Source organism: Numida meleagris, chromosome 1 (assembly GCF_002078875.1).
Source record: "Numida meleagris isolate 19003 breed g44 Domestic line chromosome 1, NumMel1.0, whole genome shotgun sequence".
Classification (NCBI taxonomy): Eukaryota; Metazoa; Chordata; class Aves; order Galliformes; family Numididae; genus Numida; species Numida meleagris.
The window spans coordinates 67,517,017-67,542,208 of NC_034409.1; the positions used below are offsets into that span (position 1 = coordinate 67,517,017).

The 25,192-nt window shown below is 39.7% G+C and overlaps 1 protein-coding gene across 2 annotated transcripts in view; it reads left to right on the forward strand.

The window, feature by feature from the left end:
• The window catches only part of ST8SIA1 (ST8 alpha-N-acetyl-neuraminide alpha-2,8-sialyltransferase 1), a 132,803-nt gene that overhangs the window by 20,496 nt on the left and 87,115 nt on the right, over nucleotides 1-25,192 (forward strand). For both annotated transcript variants that reach the window (XM_021391690.1, XM_021391700.1), the window contains exon 2: nucleotides 7,027-7,171. In XM_021391690.1, the coding sequence (XP_021247365.1) occupies nucleotides 7,027-7,171 (145 nt within the window). The remainder of the gene's footprint in view (nucleotides 1-7,026; nucleotides 7,172-25,192) is intronic.

A 25,192-nucleotide genomic window follows, 5' to 3' on the forward strand; every position in this document is an offset into this window, starting at 1 on the left:
GTGTGGGATTGAGGTTTCACTGGGAAGAGCATGAACAACTTGGAGGCATTCTGCATTCCAGTGAACTTAACTGTGTAAGTAATATGTGCTACAGTACTGTTTTTACAAATTGCACACAACAAAAGTCACAACTTACGATGTTGTGGTGGTTTCCTTTTGTATAACTCTTTACACATCTGGTATAAGAATCCTAGAAAAAAGCCATCTGACTAAATACTAGAATTCCTACATTATAACTCATTCACTGTCATTTGTGTTTCAAAGCTCTCAGGTAGGTTTTATGCACAGCAGTTTAAAGCCATTTTGCATGAATCAAAATGTGCTTCTGTATAATATTCCCCTCAGAGTAAACTAACAATTCAATGTTTCAATAGCTTTCCAGCCTGAATCTGTCCTGTTTGTAAAGAATTGGCAGGGGGAAAGGTAAACTTAAGGCTCGTCAGATGTTTAGGTAGACTTCTATACACTGCGGAATATCCCAGCTTCTTCTGGTTTGCACACATTGTTCAATAATGAAGATACTTCCTGGCAAATCTTGTCCTCATCTGTACTTCTACAGTCTTAGTGTTGCACAGTTCAGTCCTCCTTTTCACTTGCAATATTAATGAAGGTATGGAGTAAATTAATGTCATGCTATTAAAAGAATTGTCTGTTTACAGTGGTAGGAAAATATATCCCTTCAATTACTCTTCTTAAAATACAGGGGTTTGGTCAAATAAAAAATGCTTCATCAACTAAAGCATCTGCATATCTTTATCTTACTATCTGAAATCTGAGTATAATTCAGAAAGAAAACTGAAAATGGCAGGACTAAATAGTCTAAACAGACTAAATAATCAAAAATCAAGTGAAGATCTAGAAATTCAGATCTGAGCCATAGTTCAGTTTGGTAAGAGCAGAATGTAGACAAGTTTGGAGAATTACATTTTTGGTCACAAAATACTGTAATACTGTTGCTACTGCTGTCTTCTGAAAAAGCCACGAAAAGGACTGCACGTCCTTGAAATTCTAAACACCAAATCAATCTTTCTTTGCTTTGTTTGGAAAGAAGGTTGATGAACAATATTTTCCTTGTTACTCTGAACATTTCTGGAAAAAATACATCATTTATTCTGTGGTGTGTTACATTAAAATGAAAAAGAAGAAGTTGGTCAAAGTGAGAAGCAGATTAGGGTGATATGATGCAGTGGATGATAGCTTAGGTTTTGCGAAGTGCAAGGCAGTAGCGTTTGTGCTGGGCCAAGGTAGAACGGATAGAGGACCAATACACAGCAGAAAAAGTGTTTTACATTTCTTTTGCAATCTGGAAAGTGAAACTGCTAAATATACTGCACAGGTGGCACCAAATGTTTTGTTCAGTGATTTTAAAATAGTGAAAACTCAAAGATACAGTATTCTCAGGTTATGTAAAATACCTCTTTTCCATTTTGGGCACCTCAAGAAGACCTGGAAGAAAGTTCTGAAGGAAAATATATTGATGATGCAGAAAAGATGGAAGCACTTAATTTCATAATTACCCTCCCTCTTTCAATCTGTCAATTTGTTGTAAATTTTACAAATGTTTTGTTGCTAAATTTATTACTTTAAAAAGTCATCACTTCTTAGCTAATGGAGTTGTTTTCCATGAACTGTCCTTGTTCTGAGAAGCATCTGTGATCTCTGTAACCTCTTTCCTTTAGTGCAGGTTGCAGCCCCAGGCAGTTCAGTACCTGGTTTGCTTCTGCCTGTGACCTTCATATTTTCCTGATACCTTTCCTCTCTTGGGGAGCATAGGGGAAATGACCCTCGTAAAAACCAGATGCCAGGAATGGCTGCAGGGAGCATTGAGATAGGCTAAAATTTTCATAAGAAGAAAAATATAACAGTAAATGTGAGCAGGAAAACTGCTGTGACTTCTAGTCTTTGTGAAAACTTCGCATGTTGCAGAAAGCTTGGCTGGGATGTAGATCATGTTCTCTCCCTATTCTGCACTGTGATGTTTGCTCTTTTTATATTTCTTTTTCACTGCATTTAGATTTATTTTCTGAGCTGAAGTAACTGTGGAGTTTTCAGTAATATACCTGTGCGAAGTGATGCATTCTTGATTTAGACGTCCTACTCCTCCAAATGTTATTTTTTGGCAAGTGTCTTGATTTTAAAGCTTAAACTAGTGTTGCTTTCCCCCCACCCCCCAGAAAAAAACTCAAAAAAAAAAAAACTCAAAAAAAAAAAACAAAAAAAAGAAAAAAAACCAAAAACAAAAAAAAAACCCAAAAAACCAAAAAACACAAACACCACAATTTGGTGTGCTTCTGTGAATATAAAGAGCATTTGCTTTGGCTCTTCTCTCATTTTTTGGACAGTTAATCCAAGGTGTTCTTTGAAAGGCAATTTTAAGGCCATATTTCCTAATATCTGAGCTGAGGATAGTTTAAATTTAATCTCAGGTAAGATGGAATCTGCTGTAGGGAGCAGTTTTGCCAAAACATTTGTCAGGATTGGAGGCAGTTTTCTTTCTGATGTGAAGGAGAAAGACCACGTGGTTCCACACTGTGTGACTTGGAGTTCTTTCTTTTTATACTCTTGGATGGTGATGATAATTGAATAGATGAATTCAGAATGTGTCCAGGTGAGAACTTGCAGAGATTAATTCTTGACCGTCCATTAGATATAGATTTCAAAAGAAGAGAATAGCCACAAGAATGATGGAATGAATAAAAAACTTTGTTAAAGCAAGAAATTCAGGAAACTCCAGCTTTTCCACTCATCAGATGGGTGGATGAAATCTGAGAAGTGGGGGATGTTTTATAAAAACAAAGAAAAAAAATAACAATAATTAAAAAAACTCAACAATCTACATGGTTCAGCAAATGTGTGGAAAGGCTTGCTGTGAAAGTGCTATCCCATTAGGGCAGAAAATTAGGTGCTGGTAATGTCAGCTGCCAGGCTACCAGTAGGTCTTAATAGACCCTTTGCCTCTCCTGCTTTCCTGCCATGTTGTGCCACCTTTTGGACACTGCTCTGTCTCATATCAGGCTTATGCCTTTAACCTTAGGCCTGCCAAAGGAGCTGGAGAAGCGGTGTTGTGCTGGGGATGCAGGAGCTGCTCCACCTGTGGAGAAGTAATAGCAAAAGAGCTGTAATCTCCTGGCTGTCAGGAGATCACACATTTCTGCTTCTAGATATTGTCTTTGCCTGTTTAAAGATGCTTGGGTTACTTAATCAAGCTGCTGAGTCATTTTTGACTGGGACCAATGTCAAACCAGGGTAAGATTTAGCATTAACTGGCTGCGAATTGAAACCAAACTGAAAAGTTCATTAGGTGAAGTCCAGAACTGATTGTTTTATTTTTTTAATGTAAGTTCTTTCACTGACTATGCATGTGAGTTTTGATTTAGGCTTACCAAAGAGGTCTGGCTTCCTCTCCCCTTCTGAGTGGAGAAGTGTGTGTGTATGTGTGTATTAGCCCTTTGGTGAGAAGCAGGCTTTTAAAGCAAATCTCGTGATTGTCCCCAGTTGGTAATGCTCTCCATGTGCTACAGGCTCTTTGTAGGATCGGACAAGAGCTGGTCTGCTGTAAATCCCATGAAGATTGTGTAATCTGGGTGGAGGATTCTTGGTTCTGGTATTTTGCTCGTCTTCTTCCAGTGCGCACTGTCTGCTGATCTAACCTCAACAAAGTGCTCCGTGAGGATGTGACTAACATCTCAAAATTATTGTTGGGCTCCTGCCTGGAGCAGTGGCTGCTGCTTGAGTTGATCTACAGGGCCACTTCAATGCTTGCTCTGGGCTAATGGCCTTCTTGGGGCTGATCAGGCCCAAGTCTTGGATGTCTGCAGTGAGAGTCATGAAGTAACTTTTATCCTGCTTGTCTCACAAGTAGGATTTATCCCTTTAGTGCTCTCAGATCAGAGTGCCCGAGTGCCTTTTAAATAGCAATATTCAGGTTGTTTAATTCCTCCTCTGAATTGGAGATAATTTTGAGTCAAAGGCGCATAATTTATGTCCTGCAAGCAAACTGATGCTTGCAGTGAATTGAAATCCTTAGCTAAAAGCCGCTTCAGTTCTGCAAATTCTACCATAACATTTTAGCTGTATGTTTTAATCAAGTTTGGCAAATCAGTTCTGACTCCATCATCCTGTTAAGTGCCCTGCTTTAGTTCCCCTTTGAGTACCCTTTTCCTTTTTAATGTGTGTTTTTTTTGTGGAGCCTCTCTCTTCATAATTTTTGGATTTGAATCAGAAAGAGAAACTGAATAATGTAAGACCATTACAATTCAAATTTTGTGATGGAAAGCATGTATGTGTGCACAAGATTTTTTTTGTGCTAATACATGCAGGTGGATAATAATTGAACTAGTGGCCTGCATATTTCTAGCCTTCCAGGAGACACCTACTGCTTTTTGTAATATATTTATTAACAAAGAATTTGCTGGGAACTGGAAGAATGCATTTTTGGGGAGAAGGAAGAGTAGGTATATATATCTAGTTTGATGGTGAGGGGAAAAGTTGTATGAAAAGCCGTTCCTTAGCTCATCCCCTTACCCCGGCTAAGGAAAGATTCAATAATCTAAAACATTCCCTTGATACTTTTCCATTGAGTTATCTATTATTTTTGCGTTTCTTTCTCAAAGCAGATTTTCAGTGAAGATGGAGTTGCAGGTTTCGACTGGAAACTCTAATTTTGCAATACAGTTGTACTTAAAGGCTCTAGCTGATCTTGGATTACTCTCAGCTTTCTTGAAAATCTGCAGGGAGACCTGGAGAGGAAAAAATTTCCAAAGGCTGCAAATGAAGCTTGTGGAAAGCCAAAAAAAAATAAAAAATCTCCATGCTCAAATTTATTTGGAACAGTACTCTATTATGCCTGCCTTAAGCTGCTCTGTAAAGGTTATTTGGTGAGCAATTTCAGATTGCCTTCAGCTTGATTTCAGTGTCCGTGATGGAGGAGGATGAGAGGAAGCCTCTCTGGGTGTAGGTTGTCATGATGCTGTTTCTGGGAATGGTGACTGTCACTCCGGACGACACTGCTCGGCAGAGGACAAGACAGCTCTGCTATGGGTGGTCTAAGCTCCAGAAACAGTTTTGTCCATTGTTAATTGAAGGTCATCGTTAATTTAAGATTGACTTATCCATTACCGATCTACACAGAGAGGAATTCAGGTGCATATGGGGAAAACACACGAAGGTATGTCAGTGCTCATAGCACTGTGAACAGCAGGATGCCCTGGAGTCATGAGCCCTGTACCATTGCTAGGTAAGGTCTGGGCATGTGGCAGTGCTTCATGATCAAAGGGATAAATAGTGAAATTTTAAGCCACAAAGCATCCTGACATAAGCTTCTGTCTGAGACTTTAAAAGCATTAGATTCTTTGGCTAAGTGTGGAGACAAGGGCGGATCAGCTTGTTACATGTAGGAGCTTCCTCACAGCTCTTTCTAGAAGCTGGCTGCTAATTTCTAGCAAAACATGGCCCTTTGTTAGGGATAGAGCTGCTGTGGGAAACAACAAAAGCAAATCACTAAACTCCCTAGGAGGAGAAAGTTGATGAATAGTAGCAATTCCCATAGGCAGCTGCTGGTCACACAACATTTTCAAAGTTTCCTGCCCTGCAAAGATCAACGCAAATCTACAGCTTTCACCAAGTTTTCAGCTGGAATATGTATGTAAAATAATATTCACACAGTTGCAAGAAAGTATTAATTTACAACAAAAATCCATTTTATGCAGGAGAAAATACCAATACTTAGATATCATTTTCTGGAGAAGATAAGTATCTGTGAAACTTCTGGAAAATTCTAAACAAAAGCAAAAACATTTATGTGAATGACTTCTTGTTTTGGAATAAAATCCTCTCTTTCACAGAGGAGAACATTATGCCAAACACTTAGACGATAATAATTGATTTTTCTTCTGCTTGCCACCTTCAGCTTTTATGTAGCCCTTGGGAATGACTTCAGTCTCTTTAGGTTCCCCTTTAAAATAAACAATAAATTATTATAAATTATATTGATGTTTATTATATTAATATACTGTAATGACATAATTGTGCATGTATATTTTTGCATCTTATCTATTACCAATACAAACTAATATGAGCATCACCTTTCCTTTAGAGAGCTTCTCTCATGCTGGCTTTAGGATATTCCTGCTCCGCAGATGTCTGGAATTCTTCACCAATCTGCGTTTTAAGATACTAACTGCTGAGCTTGCAGCGATACAGAATTTTTGCTCAGTACAACCTTCAACGATCTCACCATCTCTCAAACTGCTGCTCAAGCTCAGTAATAGCTATTTTAGGGAACTGGAAGTGTAAGAGGATATACAGCTTGGATGAGGAAAGGAGAAGTGTATATATATATGATATATATATCTCAAACTGAGATGACTCAAGTTAGTCTTGAGGCAGGCACTCCAGGCAAGTTCTAACATTGCTGTGAAAGTAGTACAAGGATACTTAATAACTAAACAGAGATGCCAAATTTTTCCATGCTCAAGCTATATAACTATGGGGTTTTATATAAGACCCACTGTTCGCAGCTAAGTTTGGGTTCTGAGATTCAATTTTCAAAGGTGCTTCTCTGAGTTCTCTTTGTGGTGGAGAGCCTACATTTTTATTAATTAGAATTGATTGAAAAGAATGGACTATCTTCTGCTAAATCTTTTTTATTTCTGTGCCATTCAAAAATAAATGGAGGGTTTAATTTTTAACTATCTACTTTTAAGATTTTCTAAAAAAAAAAAAAAAGATCAGGATTGCTGGCTCTTTAATTAAAAACTAAAAATTAAATAATTAGGAATCTTCTAGATTAGAATCTGAATTTCTAGGTCTGCGTGCTTTCTAACTTCTCTGTTAGTATCTGTTATCTGATGTGCAGTGCGGTCACCCACAGCACATGATATTGATAGGAAAACAAATGGCTTGCTCTCTAGCACTCAGGAGCTGTGGGAACTCAGGTGCTTGGGCTATCAGTTAAAGATGGGCTTTAGAGATGGCTGCTGGAGCTATAACTCATGCATCTCTTTCTCTTTTTGTTGCCTTTTCTAGGAAGCTGCTGGAAGACTGCTGCGACCCTGGGCAGCTCTTTGCGATGACAAAATTGAACTCCCCAATGGGAAAGAACCTCTGGTTTGATGGGGAATTTTTGTATTCTTTCACCATTGACAATACAACTTACTCTCTATTCCCACAGGTTAGTCACATTTTTCTTCTCTCTTTCACTATTGATATATTAATATACTAAATGGTAACATGGTACAAGTGAATGTAAATTAGCTAAACATTCGTCAATAAATACTCTATCTTCATTTCTTAAATCAAGACAGCTTTTTTACTTCTGCATTCTGAAAATTACAAAATAGCAGTATGTGTATTAATATTCCCCTGGCCACTTTCCAGTTGTGCAAATATATGCAAGTGATGAGATAGGGCCACCTGTCATGATTTTGAAAATGGTGATAAGTTCTGACTATTTTTAGAGTGTGATTTCTGTGTTTCTGTGTGATTTCTGTGTTTCTAGCAGCGATCACACTCCTGAACTGGGGTTTCAAACTGTGACAGGCAGAAACCCTCATGGACTGAGGGTCTTGCATAACTGTGTGTCCCAAGCAGCTGGCGCTATAAATGAAGCATCAAACCTGGCAAGACTGGTGCTGATGCTGTGTGAGCTGGCATGGCTATGGGGCTCACAGGGTGAATCCTGAGGAAAAACTGCTCCTGTAACGCTTAGAGATCTGCCAGTGTCATTGGCATACATATTCAATTTTTCTTCTTAAGCTGTTTGAAAGGGGAGCTTCTGGCCCGTGTTTGGATCCAAGTTCAGATTAGATTGGTTCCACTGATGTCAGTGGATTTGCTGCCACGTAGCCTGGCTGAGTTTATCTGGGTTGAATGAAAAAGGAGAGGTATGTGTAGACCTAAATTTTCATCTCAATTGCTATGATGCTGATTATTTGGAGTAACTCTGTTTACCTTTCAATTTCTTATCTAGGATTGATCCCCTTTAGATCAGTCTAGCTAGGATGTGGAGACAGCTTGTGTGAAGGTGTGCAGGTTACCTCCAAATTAATGAAGTTTATTGATGGCATACAGTGTAAGCACAATAACAGAAGCTGACAACATGACTTGGCTGACTCTCATTGTGCTTTGAATACTGGAAATTGTTATTGTTCAGCGAGTTGCTTGTATTTTTAGTTATGTATTAACTAATGTGAAATGAGTTTATGATATTGACATGGAATGTGGGAGGAGGTATTTTTTTTGTGGCTATAGGTTTAAAGAAAGCCAAACATCTTGACACATTAGTTGGTTAACAAGTTATTTTGATTTCTTAGATTAAAGGTATAGCTATTTCTTAAGTCTTGCAGTTAATCTGGAGTCATTCACACCAGGTTTTTCGTTTGTTACTGTTTCATCTATATTTGTAGAAGAATTTTGGCTTGTTAAACTCATGCTGTAAATAAACATCAATAAGTAGTGGTTTTTATTTTTTATTTCTAACAGTTTTCAGTTCTCAACAAAGGAATTATGACTTTGAATTAATTTATTTTAGCGGAGAAGGAGTGAGGAAGAACTAAGGTATACGGAAAAGTGATCAGAACTGCCACTTCTTCTGTTAAACAGAGAAACAGAGTGCTGCTGTGTCTTGTTCAGGTTACCACCACTTTAATATCACTGCACTGTGCCTGTTGCAGTGAACCAGGTAATGGACCTGTACCTCCATGCACTCAACATTCCTTAGGTCTATTCCACAGCTGTTGGTCCCTGCAAGCTGAATAAACAAGTAAATGTCTGATGTGTAGAGAGTGCTTTCCCTGTTGTACGGCTAGGAAGAGGCAGTCCTGCTGGAGTGGGTTTCTATCCCTGCCTTTGAGGCTTGTAGAAGGCTTATCGTGTGCCCCAGAGTAGCAGCTGTAAGTCTTTTTTTGATGATTGTTAATGATTTGTTGCTACAGCATTGCTCTGTTTCTTGAAGAAAGGTAAAATCCTTGGTAGAGGAAACTTTATACCTTGCAGACGTTGACAGCAACCACTTAAAATATGTATAACCATTTTAGTGTTCAGAAGGCCCTGTCTGGGCTGGTATAGAGAGGTCATTGTGTTTTGTGCTGGATTTGAGATTTCACATTTGGTTTTGTTGGGATTAAACTCAGACACAGTGGTATCCTACATCCTATGTAGGATATATTTCCATATCCACAGAAAATTACGGAGTACTGGATGGGCTCTTTCAGAGAGGTAAGTGCTGGGTAGAGAGGAATCATGACCTCAGGAAGTCCAGCAGTTTCCAGGCTCCCAAGCTCTGTTCCCCAAGATTTCCAGTTGGCCAGATTGAGAGTAAGGACTCTGAGGAGGTCTGAAAAGACAAAAACTGAGGAACAGCATGAGTTGAGACTTCAGGGTCTCTGGTAAGCTTGAACTTGCCCAATGGGCTGCACAGGGGCTGGCATGGTACTGCTGATGGGAAAGCTGGTAGGTTATGATGCTCTAACTTCAAAGCAGTGCTAGGAAGCAGCTATAGGACTAATTATAAAAATGCTGTTCTTTTAAGAGTTGACAGCTGATTTCTGTGAAATGCTACTCACTGCTACTCCTTCTTTTCTTGCAAATGCCCCTCCCCATGACTTGATACATTATCCCAAGGTATTTTGCCTGCAGGAATTTTGTAAACGTTTATCAGATGATTTCCAACTAAGCTTAAAAGCTTATAAACATTTATTTGCAGTAAATTCTTAAGGTTTTTTTCTACCTCTCTTTGTTTCAAGAAAAATACTAGACTAAATTTTTCAGGCCTCTACTTTGAAGAATGGTTTCTGTTAGCTTACTAGCAACAGGCGAGCAATTTTTGTGAAGATTAATATTCCTTTCAAACATATTCAGAAGCACAAAATATGGGTAATATTCTGAAATGCTCAGGGGAGGTAACAGGAATGTAAAGGGTCACAGCTATGATGATATAATCAAAAAAATATTTCCTCCAAAATAAGAGGAAAGAGACTCTACCCCTGTCATTCTGCTGAGTTTAAGCCTTTCTGTGCTTGCGGAAGATTTCTCAGTCCTTAACCAGTTATTAACTTACAGGATGAAGTAACACAAAACTAAATAGGAAATGTGTTCTGTTTGATGGGACAGAATAAGCTGGCTATGCATCAGTGGAGACTTACAGAACAACAAGTATCTCAGAACTTAGTATGCAAAGTGTTGCTTACTTTTGAATGTGAACAATACAGAATAGAATATTTGTCACCTGAGTAATCCATGCAGATAAAGTTCTTACAGCTGGTTCAACACTTTCTGATGGATTGCTTTTCCTCTAAAAAATGCTGTTTCATTGGAATATAAAGTTGGTATTGGTTCAATGATTTTTTCAAATTTTCTTTGAAGTGAAAAGATTAAAAGGTTTTGGTAGTGTTACAATATTTCATTTTATCATTTTTAGAATATAATATTTCAAATGTTTTTTTGTTTTTAATTTGGTCCATTGCTAGCTTTTTCCTATCTAGATATTGTTTGATTGTAATTGTACTTCTGCTTCCTCTCCCCCTCTTTATGTCGTTTTTTCCCCTGATTTCTAGAGTGAAAGTGTTTTTTTTTTCTTTAAAACAAACAAACACAGAAACATTATGCAGACTGCAACAACTTTCCTGTACTGAAAAGAAAATGCTAATTGCTCGTTGTCAGTACCCCACAGTGAGGAGGAAGAGGCATAAGATGTGGCTGATCACAGAGCATAGGGTGCAGTGAGGGTGAAGACATCATCTACATCTGATCTCTCAAAACATATTAAGGCGTTGTTGCCTGGAGCTGTTGGATAGTATGATGTGAATTCAATTAAAGGCAGACATTTAATGACAACAGCTTTATTGTATTGCTTGCTGTGATCTATGGCATTATTTCACAGTCTTAGGAGACAAAAAAGCATGGAGGCTGTATATTACCGTAGGTATGTATTTAATATTAACAGAGGGAGGTTATCTTACTGTGTACCTACAGTACCTACATCTAAATCATTTCAAGTAGGCCTGAATCTTTAGTATTAGCTATGTAATGATGGTAATTTTGGTAAGTAGCTGAGGCACTGAAGGGTCAGGGATACAGAGGGCTCTATTGCAGGTGGGATCAGTAGCACAGCTGGATAAACATCTGATCAGCCAGGCTTTTATGTCTCAGGTTGACTAACAAAAGCCACGAGTGACTTGCAAATGTGCTCCTCCCCACTGTAGTCCAAATATTCTTCAGGAAATTGAACTGTGTGGTGTTAAGTTCTGTCCACGGAAGCATGGACAGAACTTGCATAGAAGCTTACTTGTGGCTCTTCGGCCTGGAGGTTCGGTTGTGAAGCTCTGGTCCGATTGCATTGCACCGAGGCATAATGGAAGGTATAACTAGCATTTTCCACCCATCATTATCTGTCTAAAATAGGAGAAACCAGCCTTCCGTGTATTCCCTGCAGTAATTTTTAGATGCTGTGCATGAACGTGATTATAACCACAGGAGTAGCTTGTATGCAACTCAAAGCCAGGTGAGAGGAAAGTGAAATAGCAGCAATCAACTTTTAAGTTAGTGAAGAATACAAGCTCATTTCAAACATTTGCTGAAAGAGTTTTGCACCCCTTGCTGTTTTTTTTTATTCCCCAGAATTTGAAAACAGAATTTCAAGATCATCTTTACTATGGGGGAGGGGGGGGACGGGACTCTTTCCACTATTCAACTGTTTTTGCAAGTATTAGGTTTTTGTTGCTGTCAAAAGCTTATAGCATGATTTTGAGTAGAACTGAGATGAATTTCCAAAGTCTATTCTTCCAAAAATGTTAAAAAGACATTTAAATCAAGTGGAATTATTTCCTCTTCTATGCAAGTTATTATTCTGAAGGAGAGAGAATAGATTTTGAAAGAAATTTCAGAAGTTAAACTTCATTTTTTTTCATTTGAAAAAATAACTCATTGAATTGTATTTCACGTGTAGCAATTAGATATATTAGATACCAGTAAATTAGTTCAAATTAGTGTAATGATTTTTCACCTGCTCCAAACTCTTTCTAAAGTTTTGTCTGCAAAATATTATCAGACAGAAGATGGCTGCTTGCAATGAGCTTCTTATGAATAATTATCTCAAATGACTGATGAAAAACCCAGAGGAAATGGATTTGAACCGCAAGTAAATTTGTGAAAGCTAGCAACTGTTTCTGGGTACCTTGTAAACAAGAGAAAAACATTATCTTTCGAATAATTAATTAAAGTTAAAATTCTTGTCCTTCAATGTAAAGGCAGGGAAAATGTTATTGCTTTACTTGTAGGCGCAGCATGGAGACATTCTCTGGCATTTTCTGGGTTATTTAGGTGAGTATTGTGTTCTGTAACATCTTAATGATTAGAATCCGTGGGTAATTTTGACTGATTTCAGACCAGAAGATAGACTTGATCCAAAAATTGTGTGTAAAATGGCAAACCACCCAAAGTGAAGGGTTTAGGATTTGATGGATTATGCTGTTGCCAGGAGGTTTGAAATTATTAACTTTCATGTTGACTTTGGAAGTTCTATGTTCTTCTGTTAAAAGTGCTCTGTTAATTTTTGCCAGCACTCTGACTTACTGAAGTAATTTTTTCTAAGTAATTAATTTCTTCTTGGAGAAATTGAAATACTGGATGTCATCTGTATCCTGATTTTTTTTTTTCCTTGATGTCCGGGCTAGGGGAATAAAGTGCCTGCGCACCTAATGACAACATTTTAGCAACCCTTATTTTCTCCCATTGATTCTACTATCTAAGTGATACTTCTGTGACTTCTTTTGTGCTGCATTTAATTAGTTTCTGGGGGAAGTTCTTATTTCTGTCACTTTTCTCTTCTTTTTTCCCTAAGCATGCTGTGATGCAAGTAGTATTCTTGGTTGGGTCTATATATGTTTATTTAAAATAAAGTGTAATAAACATATATTGTTACAATCATGGAAAACATACTGTATGTTAAAATGAGTAGAGGCGGTTATTTCTTGTAGAGTGACATTAGGAATGCAATTAAAAAGAGAACTTCTGAATTGCTGGCTTCTGAATAGCCTAAGCAACTGTGTTAGATAGTGCCTGTCATAACTAGAATATGAAATGCTAAATGTACAGACCTGACAAATTTTGATCTTTTAGATCATGTGTCTTCAGTACTAGGTAGTCTCTGTAGCATCTGGGTAATTGAGATCAAAAATCTGTCTTAGTATTTAGTTAAGTGAAACCTGTACCCTCACTTTGATTACTGACTAATTAAGAACTGTGTAATTGGACCATTTTGTGCAGCCTGCTGGCAAAGCAGAGTTAGGGTAGCATCTGTTGTATCTGGTCGGTTAAGTAAAAGCTAAGGTCCATTTGAAAATACTCCATACAGACAAAGTGCAAACATGCCCAATGGTGAAAATCAAAGTTATGCTAAAACGTCTGTGAGATGGAATGTACATTGTTTGAGAGGATGTGCAGTGGGCTCTGATGTTTAATCTGTTGCTGCTGATCACCAGATGTGTGCTTTGGTCACTCTCTGCTTGCCAAAATGAGTTTGGCCAAAATGAGTTTGGTCAAAATGTGTTCAGCCAGACTGACTTATCTGCCTGGAGTTTATCTGCACATACGGAGCTGGTTTTATCTCAGTCAGTGTCTCTTTATGTATTTGCACTGACTTTTCCAAATGTAGCAAATGGAGGGGAAAGGGAGAAGGAGATCTAGCTGCAAAGTGTCAGATGGCCCAAAGGCAAAGGAAAGGGAGGAGCCACCTTAGCTCAGCGTTTCTGTTTCAGTCTGAAGTGGCAGAGTGTCAGTCACTTTCTGTCCTAGGTAACAGAGAGGCTGATCCAAGCACGATGCCTCTTTAGCGAACTGACCCTCAGGTGTTCAAAAAAACACAGATCAGTCCTGTTATGCAAAAACACCAGTGCTTCTGCGTTAAGGTTTGCAAATCCCAAAGTAAGTACACGGAAGCAAGTTACTACTCATCAGTTTAATAGAGAGGTGCTTTCGTCACCGGGGACTTGGTACAAAGTCCTCAGTGCTGGTGGCAGCTGGCTGGCAGTAAATCTGCATCACCCCTTAGTACCATGGCCATATATGTAACACTGGGAGACAATAAAACATCCCATATCAGGATGAGCAAGGTCATTCACAGAAAGCAAGGATATTTAGTTACAGCAGCAGAGCAGTTTATCTCACAAACAAGTTTCTTCTAGCTACATGCAGAAGCTAGAAAGTGGTTTACTTGTGTTCCCAAGATAACATGCACCCTTTCTCACCAGCCAATCACTTGTTCAGGCCACGATCGGTATTTTTCCATACAAAATTCAATTGCTGTTTGGGATTTTAGGGAGATGAGGGTGTGGTAGAGCAAATGTGGCTCACCTTCTGCATTGTAATGGATGCTGAGCAGCACTTAAAATAGCATAACAACCAGTGGGATTGCTGTGGAGCCCACTTCAGACAGAAGAGACATGGGGTACTTTCAAGAGGATACTTCAGCCATGAGAATGTTTCAGCTCTGAGTGACTTTCTATTTGCAAAACGCTTGGAGTAGCACAGCTGGTTTATTAATTGCCATTAGTACTCGGGCTGTATGGTTGCTGACTGGTAGATGCAGGTGAAGAGGTCATGCCAGAGCTGGGTGACGTGGGCATGGCTGAGTGCGTGGGGCTTCCCCAGAGAGGGCCCTGTGGAGTCTCACTGTCAGAGGTAGGCAGGCTGTGGGGGCAGAGCATGCTAGTGCATGTTTCTACTCATTAGCTGCACAACTGAACTTTTCTAACTCAAGTGAAATTTTTTACTGTAACTAGAAGACACAGTTATGGAGAAAGCCATATTATACTGTGGGACTGTAAAAGACAGATCAAAAAAGACTGTTCTGAACCTAAAGAAGAGGAGGGCAGCGTGGGCTAGAAGGATCAGAGAGGCTGTACTGGTGCCATGGGAATTTTGCAGACTTTTTTTGGTTAATGTTGACCTGTTTTACAGGGACATAAATTTGCTGCTTCAAAAGCTAGAAATGTCGTAAGTGGAGGAACAATTAAAGGAAGTAGTCACAGATGGGAAGCTATAGGAACAGTGAACTTCCTGTGGCTACCAGTAATTACAAGACATATGATCTGCCATGCTGAGGGTATGATAATACAAATCAGAGTTAGTTCTAGCCAGCCCAAAGGCAAAACAGTTATGTTTGTTTTGTTTGGTTCATTGTAGCTTTGTATAATTGATGAGAATCATAGAATGGTGTGGGTTGGAAGGGACCTCAAGGATCATCAAGTTCCAACCCCCCTGCCACAGAAGATAAAAGAAAATTCTTTTTTTTGAACTCATTTATATACAAATATTTCTGCCCATAGGGCAATTAAACCTTTTCTGGAAGCCAGTGTTTAAGCCTTGAGTAAAATTTATCCTTTATATCCTGGCCACCTGCTAGTCTTGCTAATTATTTATAACTTTTAGTATTGAATTGTCATGTTTGGTCTATAAACTTCTTGAAGTGTATGTGGCTGTATATATCAATTATTCAGTGATTATATTGTGTTATATAAATTTGCTGTATTCAGTAGTTAGCTTTTTGGGGGGTTTAAATACTTCTGAAACAGACTTAAAATCAGTTCTGGGCTGAGGCTTAGGTTTGGTTCCTTTTCATGCTTGGTGTTTACTACCTGGCAGAACCCTGAGTAGGAACTGATGGAACATTACATATTTCTGTTTTTCATGTGGTTGTTTTTACATGAGTCACATCAAAAATAAAAAAAAAAAAAGAAAAATTGTGCTGGAGTGGGTTATCAGATGATATTCAGGAAGCATTTCACCCAAAGCAAGGATATGTAGTGCCCCTGTTCCTCTAACTGTTTCTAAATATGGGTGGAAGAGCAACTTCAAGTCTGTGGGCTTGAAGAAAATCAGGGAAGGTTACGTTACTACAGAAGCTATTAAAAAGGAGTAGCACATTTGCAGATCTTGTAGGAGGATTATATAGTGACTTGCAAAGGAACCTTTGTGTCTTCTTGTGGGTGAGTGTGAGAGTGAGTGGGTCTTAGGGGTGAGTGTAAGCCTAGCTTTACATTTAATGAGAAATCCACTGCATTACAGTTTAGGAATTGACTTATGTAGCCGGACATGATTGATTTAGAGTCTTTATAACCTGATATGATGTGGAGGTGAAGGGCGGTGGTTCTCTTCTGGAACAACTTTATTCATCTAAATGGCTCCCAGGAGGCAGGTATTGACTTCCAGATAGTGTTCCAGACACTGTGATGATCTTCATACTACAGAATGCGCCAGCAAAATCCTGTGACACTGGACATGCATATGAAGTAACATTTAGCTTACTGTTGTTCATATTAAGAATTCAGGATGCTTTTTCTTTTTTTTTTCCTCCTTCTTGATTAACAGAGCTTAGGCTTTTTCAGAGTCATTAGAAGAGATGATTTTGACAATGAAATCAGTGCTGCAAATTGTCCAATGGCCACTAAATACCAATCTGAGGTGATAATTTTGTGTGTGCTCGCTGAAGAGGTGGGCTATAGTGGCAAGATAATCAGCTGGCAGATCTTTAAGGAAGCTTTCCTCGGAGTTCTAGAGCTCTCCATCCCCAGCTGTACCAAGTCAGGAAAGGAAGGCAAGAGACTGTCATGGCTGAGCCAGGGACCTGCTGGTCAAGCTGGAGAACAAGAATAAAATGCACAGGCAGTGGAAGCAGGGAGAGCTACCGTGGGAAGAGTAAAAGGAAGCTGCTGGGCTGTGAAGAGATGAAGTCAGGAAAGCCAAGGCCCAAGTTGAACTAAACTTGACAAGAGGTGCCAAGAAGAACAAGAAAGGCTTCTACAGGTACCTCTTTCAGAGAAGGAAAGTCCAGGAGGGCGTACCCCCTAGTGAGTGACACAGCCTGGTAACAACAGGCAAGCAAAAGGCTGAGGTACTTAATAACTTTTTTGCCTCGGTCTTCTCTGTTATCTGCTTGTCTCACAGCCCTCAAATGTTTGGTAGAAGAGGAATGGGGAAGCTACATCCTTCCCACTGTGAGCGAAGATCAGGTTCTTTACCACCTGAGGAATCTGATCATCCACAAGTCCATGGATTCCAATGAGATGCATCCCAGAGTCCTGAGGGAATTAGCTGATGCTTGTTGCCAAGCCACTCTTAATGATGTTTGAAAAGTTGTGTCAGTCAGATGAAGTCCCTGGTGACTGAAGAAAAAAAAAAAGCAATGTCACACCCATTTTTAAGAAGGGTAAAAAGGATGACCCTGGGTGCTACCAACCTGTCAGTCTCACCTGTGTGCCAGGGAAGATCATGGAACGGATCCTCCTGGAAACTATGCTAAGGCACATGGAAGTCAGGGAGGTGATAAGGCAGAAGCAGCATGACTTCACCAAGGGCAAATCCTGCTTGACCAGCCTGGTGGCCTTTTATTGTGGTGTCACCGTATTAATGGATGAGGGAAGAGCCACTGTTGTCATCTGTCTGGACTTCAGTAAGGCCTTTAACATGATACCCCACAACATCCTTCTCTCCAAATTGGAAAGATATGGATTTGATGGGTGGACTGTTTGGACAAAGAACTGGCTGCAGGATCAAGTCCAGAGAGTGATGGTCAATGGCTCAGTGTCTGGATGGAGATCAGTGACAAGTGGTGTCCCCCAGGGATCAGTGCTGAGACTGATACTCTTTAATATTTTCATTGGTGACATTGACAGTGGGGTTGAGTGCACCCTCAGCAAGTTTGCTGATGACAACAAACTGTGGGGTGTGGTTGACACACCAGAGATGCCATCCAGAGAGATCTAGACAGGCTTGAGCAGTGGCCTGAGGAGAACCTCATGAGGTTCAACAAATCCAAGCGCAAGGTCTTGCACCTGGATTGAGGCAACATCCACTACCAGTACAAGCTGTGGGATGAAAGGATTGAGCACAGTCCTGCTGAAAAAGACCTGGGAGTACTGGTGGATGGCAAGCTGGACATGAGCCAGCAGTGTGCCCTCGCAGCCCAGAAAGCCAGCTGTATCCTGGACTGCATCAAAAGAAGCATGGCCAGCAGAGTGAGAGTGGTGATTCTGCACCTCAACTCTGTGCTGGTGAGGCCTCACCTAAAGTGCTGCGTCAGATGCGGAGTCCTCAGTACAGCAGAGACATAGACCTCTTGGAGCATGTCCAGAGGATGGCCACAAAAATGGTGCGAGGGATGAAACAGCTCTCCTATGAGGACAGGCTGAGAGAGCTGGAGTTCTTCAGCCTGGAGAAGAGAAAGCTCTGAGGTGATCTGATAGCAGCATTTCAATATCTAAAGAGGAGCTACAGGAAAGAAGGGGACAGACTCTTTAGCAGGGTTTGTGGTGACAGAACAAGGGAAGATGGTTTCAAGCTTAAAGAGGGTATATTTAGGTTAGATATAAGGAAAAAGTCCTTTACAGTGATGGTGGTGAGGCACTGGAACAGGTTGCCCAGAGGGGTGGTGGATTCCCCACCCACAGAGACTTCCCAGGCAAGGGTGGATCAGGCTCTGGGCAACCTGATCGAGATGTGGATGTCCCTGTTCATTGCAGGGGAGTTGAACTAGATGACTTCTAAAGGTCCCTTCCAACTCTAAGGATTCTATGATTCTATGATAACTGAAAGCACTGATGTGTTTCCAGTTGAATGAGTCAGGGTATGAAAGCTAACAGCCTTGTGAATCTTAGCCTGAGTAAATGAATCCCAAACACAGAATTCCATGATAAATAGTTCTTTCCAGCACATAAGTAGTGTCTTTATTTATCTATTTATTTCTTTATCTTAGAAACTTTTGCAAACCGTGGGCCTTTGGGGCTGGTGACAGTTGACAGTGCTAGTCTAGGTGTGCTATGGGGAAGATCTGCTTGCATGCATGCTGTCTGGATTTGCAGGTGTTTCCAAAAAAAATGCTTAAGCCCAAGACCATGGTTGAGGCTCGCTGGCTTTACTGCAGTCCAGCCAGCAAAATACTGCAGTTTTCTAAGTGAGTCCTCGATCTATAAGCTGAAAGACTGTTTAAAAAAAAAAAAAAGTCTTGGGGACAGAGTTAGGCTGGAAGTTGAAGATTCCTGGTTGCCAGCAGAGTGGGTGCAGTAGAGCTATCTGAATATTGCATTGTGGAAACTGTTTCCAATGGCTTTATTTTTCCTTGTGTAAAATACACTGGGCTAATTGGCTCCAATTTATTATGAAGGTTCAGATGAAAGGCACTGGATTCCAGATGGTCATTTGATCAGATGGAAATTACCTGAATTAAATCCTGAATATTAGTTCTGTGAAAACGGTGATGTTTTCTAAGAGCTCCAAATCATGCAGATGGAGTTAAATACCTTCATACGCTGGCATGGGAATTGCAGAACAAGGTCCATGGTGGGGGTCCTGGCTCTTCCTTTTGCTCGGAGAATGCGTCTCTGTGAGGAAGGGCATGGGGATGAAGCATATAATTACTCATATCCTGTGCTTGGTAAGTGTAGTCATAATGTTTTGTTCAAAACAATGTCTAGATTCATGGAACAATTTAGGCAAGAGTGTATTACATTGAAATGCAAGTGTGTTGCTGTCTCTTGTTGATGGAGTTATCTGGTCAGCCATTCAGTCATATAGGGATATATGTACTATGTGATGCTGATAGACCAATTCCTGATGTGTATAACATCTCCTTACTTATGATTTTATGGAGTGTGACCGAAGTGTCTGCAACCTATTAAGTCCCATGGTAATGAGGCTTTCCTACAGAGACCAAAGTAAAATATCTGTGCGGTTAAGGTGTTAGCAGAGACACAAACATTACTGCAACCATCTGTGGTATGTGTAGGGAGGCAGCTTGCTCAGACATCCATCCTCACTCACCTGTTTTATAGCATCTCACTGATCTTGTTGTATCTAGTTAAATAGCTGTCATAGTTGGCTGCAGAATTATGCCAGGGAATGCCTATCAGTAGTATGTGTTGTTGATTGGGAATGTGCTTGTTATCTCCATACTGTGCCTGCTGTGCTCTTGGACAAGAAGCACCACTTGTAAAAGTGCTACAGATGTGTCCTCTCAATTGAGAGACACCAGATGAAAGTCAACATGAGCAAGACTGATTTTACATACTTCCTTTTGCACTCAGAAGACTGCACAAAGAAGTGCATTCATTTACAGCACATAGTCCATAGATTACCTTTATAACTTCACTTTTACAAAGTCAGGCTTTTTGGGGAAAAAAAGCCTTGCATCTTCACACAGGGGATTCACTAGGCAATGCTACACCAAAGTACAGAGGTGCTGAAACTTCACGTTGACACACGCAAAATTATTGCCTGGTGGGATGGATGGTGGTATTCAGAAGTCAATGCCTTCTTGCCTCTGCCCCATGTCAGATAGCTCTACCTGGGCTGTGCCTGACAGATATTAACTCATAATTTATCACAGCTTCCAGTAAAGGGAATTTCACAGCCCACTAGACAGTCCATTCCAGTACTTCTCTGTCCTTACAGGTAAGATGTGTTTCCTGATGTCTGACTTAAAAGTACCCCTTGGCAATAATTTAAGAGTTTATTTTCTTATCTTTTACATATACAGCCATTTTCAAATTTCCCCAGTCTTTTTCTGTATGCTAAACAACTTTGACTTTTCCATCAGATCATTTTTTCTAAAGCACTGAACACTTTTGTTTTTCTAACTGTATGTAAGGAAGATGCATGACAACTGTGTGAAGGTGGTACAAAACATCTGGGGGATAAGGGCCATATCCTCTGAAGGGCAGACCTTACAGGCACCTGTCTGCTAGAATAGGCTTGTGTTTAGTGTTGCTAATCATTCCTATTGCCAAAGTTCACTGGATGTTGCTGCTAATAAGGCAAACCTAGTGTTCCAGCAGACACGCTCATTTTTTTTTCCTCCCTAATAATACTCACTGAAGACAGAACAGGGAATGGACCTGAGATTTCTTCTCCTTTCCTGGGTAAGATGTCTGTAATCACAGCTCTACCAGTCTGCTTCAGCTATTCTAGCCTATCTCTCCACCACAGTAAACTGAACATGTTTTATGCAGGTGGAAGACAGGCAGACAATTGTCAATGATCTGTGCCCTCTCCAAGAGACTCAATGAAGATTACATAAAGCTGCTATTGTACTACTGTTCCTCAGTGTATAAAGTCAAGATGAATTATGCCTGCCTGCAGGGCATGAAATAGTACCAAGAAACACTTTGTCCCTGTTGATCATTTTTAATCAGGTTGTGAATATGATAAGAACGGGAATGTGGAGTGCATTCTGTTTTTCAGATTGGCTAGCCTATTTTTAGGCTCATTCTTTTATAGACATTCCTCCATTCAGACCATCTCTGGCCTTTTCCTCAATCTAAAACCCACTGGCTTCTCACATCTGTTCCCATGCAGCAGAACTTGGCATATGCACATTGTAGCTTGTTGTTCAGGAGCAATGTTAACAAATTTAAGTGATGGGACTAGGCTTAATAGCAGACAGTTTAGGTGAAAGGAGACAACAAATACAAAGGCCACACAGATCTATTCTGTGATCCAATATTGTGCCTGAAGAAGAAGTGAGAAAGCGAAAGATAAATAATCCTTGGTATGACTATGATGCTCTTTATAGCATTTCCCTCAAGCACTTTACAGTCATTCAAATTCAATATATGGTGTTGCTGCATGGTTAAATCTATCCCTAGAAACCTCTGGAGACAGTTAAAACAAGGGCTTTTGCATGGGGAATATGTGGAGAAGAAATACTGCCAACCCCCCTTTTCCTGTACAACAAACATATATGCATGATGAACCACTACACCTTTTGCTTCATAGACCAAATTGAAAAGGAAAAAAAAGACCTACAGAGCCCCGTATTCTTGGCCGTGTATGGATATGGATATAGCGGACAGGAGCTCCTCTCCACTCCATGACATTAACAAAGCCTTTGGAAAGTGAAACCACCTCAGTTTAAGCTCTTTAATACTGCTTTCCTGGTCCCAGTCTTCACAGCCTTTCTGCTTTTCCAGTTCTCCAGTTTAGGGCCTGTCCTCCAGGGCTAGTACCTCCTCATCCTAGCATGGCTCCTATTGTGCCTGCATGGTGGTTGCATTCATTTTTTCAAGGCAGTAACTAAGCAAGAAGTGTGGGTGCTGATTGTTGTGCAACCCAAGGAGCATCACAGAGGTAATTAGCAATGAACCATGTTGCAAAATAGGTGAAGTGAAACATGGTTATGGCAAGATCAACAGCAAGGCTCCAGTTGACTTCAACATGGCCAGCATTAGATCAACAGTAACCTCTTACTAAGTATAGTTCTAGGGAAGGGAGGGTTTGCTTTTTTGTGGCTGTTTTCAGGCTAATTTTTTCCCCCAGTTCTTGGCCTTTTTTAGCTTTTGTGCTGACAGATACAGTAATGACTTACCAAGTAACTGTTAGGGATTCCAGCTAAATGCTGACAGAAGCTGGAATGAAGTGGATATATTGTAACATGCTCTCTGTGAGTGCAGCTCAACCAGGTCATTTAAGTTGCATGTATTTACAGAAATGTAAAGTTGTAAAAATGGCACCTTCTTACTCAACAGAGCCGCTTCTTTTGTTTTACCAAGCTTGGTCTTCCCACTGACAAAAGCAAGTTTTCCTTCTTGCCAGAGCACATATAACTATAGAAAAGCAAGTTGGATTCTATTTGGCATGCACCTAAACAGCATTACCAGCTTGATAGTTTTCTTTATATCATACATTAGTTAGATGGTAAGATTTTATATGACTTGGTTACCCTTGCTTCTCCATGGAGCTGACAGTGTACAAGACAGATCAAAATCAGACCTGATTTATGAAAAGATCTAGCAGATGACTTGATTTCAAAAATTACATTTTCTAATAATAAGCACTTTCTCTTCGAAGATGTGAGAGCAAAGCTCTGTCTTTGTCTGTTGAGACAGTCTAGTATGCCTAAGTTTGAGCTGAGATCTGGCTGAAAAACGTAAAAGCACCAAATTTTTTTTACCCCCAGACACTGAGCCTTTGTCTTGTCTCTCTTTGGAGGGAGCCTAGTTCATGGCTCCTTAACATTGGGGTAGCTCCACTTCATTCTCTCCTGGGTTTCAGTCCAAGGACTCTGAACTGAGCTGTTATTCATAGCTCCTTGGTCTGCTGTTTAAGTTCTTTCTCTTGCCCTTCTCACGACAATTTTTCTGGCTTTGAATTGTCTCCTTGGTAGCTTCCGGCCTTTGCCACCGGCTCCCTTTCTTTTTCAGTCTTCACTAGCATCTCTTTTTAGTTGGTCTTTTAATCACAATTAGAGGATCAATTGACTTCCTCATTAATATTTTTTGGGCAGCTGTCATGTCTCATGGAGGTCACATAGCTTACTGAAGACCTTAAGGACAGAGAGTTGTTGCAGTGATAGAGACAAGGAGCGTGGATCTCATTTTGCACCTATTTTACAGCAGCCACTTTTCTGGCTTCTGCTGGGTTACATCTGTTTTACACTGCTGAGGGGATTTGAATCCTGCATGAGGATGAAACAACCCACTTTTAAGTACTATTCCATTAGCCCAATACCAGGGTGATTTGTGCACCTGAAGCTCAAAGTGTTGTAGAAATGAATTACAGCTTTTTGTGGTCATTTTTTCAACTGTAGAATGATGTACTTGTGATTGGTGTCAGATTGGGGTTGCAATTGCTTATTCCTTTACTGTCAAGGTGTTCTTTTTTTTTCCCTTATGGTAATACTCTCTAATAATGTTCACCTGTTATTCTGATAGCTTTGCTGTGGTTTTGAAGGTACAGAAACATAAGCAAAATAAACTTTGTAAAAGGAGGTAACTTTTTTAAATCAAAGCAAGATAAGTGTAGCTCTTGTAAGGCATACTTTCTCTGCAGATCCCACAATACAGATTTTACTCTTGTTCTCCGTTTTCTGAGTGTGGAAACATATTTTTCTAAAGTGATTAGCAAAATCTAGAAAAGAATTCCAGTTTAATGAATATAGATATATAGCACCAGTTATCTGTTTGGTTTCCCGTGACCAAAGGAAAGAATGCACAACTCATAGATGTTTTCAATGCTTTTTAATGTTGGTACATTCTTTATTCACCTGATGTAAGCCACAGAGCTACCAGTCTTTTCCAGTATAACTCAGTGTTTAAAGAGATCTCTTTATTCCCTTTCACACTGGTGGAGTTTAAGCTCATCTCCTTTGCTTGATGCACTAACTTCTGAAATTTAACTGGCCAGTTTCTGAATTTCATCAAGCAATGCAGTCAAATCAGGTGGAGTAGTTATCTTAGGCAATAAAAGACCAATTCTGCAAAATGAGTCCATGTGCAGTGAGGGCTTTTGATTAGTTGGTGTTTCTCTAGCTTCGGCTGAATTATTGTTTTCTTTAGTTTATTTTTCCACAATGAGAATCTTGTTGCTAATATTTATGTTGTGATTTTTTTTTTCCTTCAGTGAGACATTCTCTGTTATGGCATTGCACTTTCTTAGTCATTATGTTTTTCTTACCTGCCTGAATATGCCATGTCCCTTCTTGTTAGCCTTTTTCCTCAACCCATTATTTAAGAAGATAGGTACATTACAATTTCTTCTCTTATTCTCTCCATTTGTTTTTATATAGCTTTTGATATTTCTTAGGTCACAAAATTAACCTGAGCAGTTATGAGTCTTTTCAGTCAATGTGTTACGATGACATTTGTCTGTCTTAATTTAAAATGATTTTGATACTATTTTAATGTTCTGCAGATGAAATTTTTGTAAACTGTATGAAATTATTTTAAGTATCTCGTTGGCAGGTGAGATATGGACCATTTTTGAAATCTCCTTAAAGCATGAGTAAACAGAAAATCTAAGATGCATAGCATTCCCGTTTTGATCAGTCACTTAACAGCACTTTTACCTGTAAAGTTAGGAAGCTTCTTCCATCTTCTAGAAACCTGGTTAACATCCCATTTACTGTTAAACTTCCATGGAAGCTAAATCCAATATAACTTGCAAAAATGTGACAGTTCTGTGTGTGGCTTTGATGAGTAGCCTTTCCACCAGAATTCAAGAAAGTTCTCTTTCTAAAAGCATTTTCTCTGAAATTATGCTTTTAGGGCCTATTTCATTTCACTAACATATGTCTAACTACCATTTACTGGCACTGCACTCCAAGTTCCTGTCAGAAGGAGTCAATTTAGAAAACATAGTTTTGTACTTTAACTTCGTCTTTTGATTGCCATATCTGTATGTTTTTCCTTCAACAGATGTCTAGCTA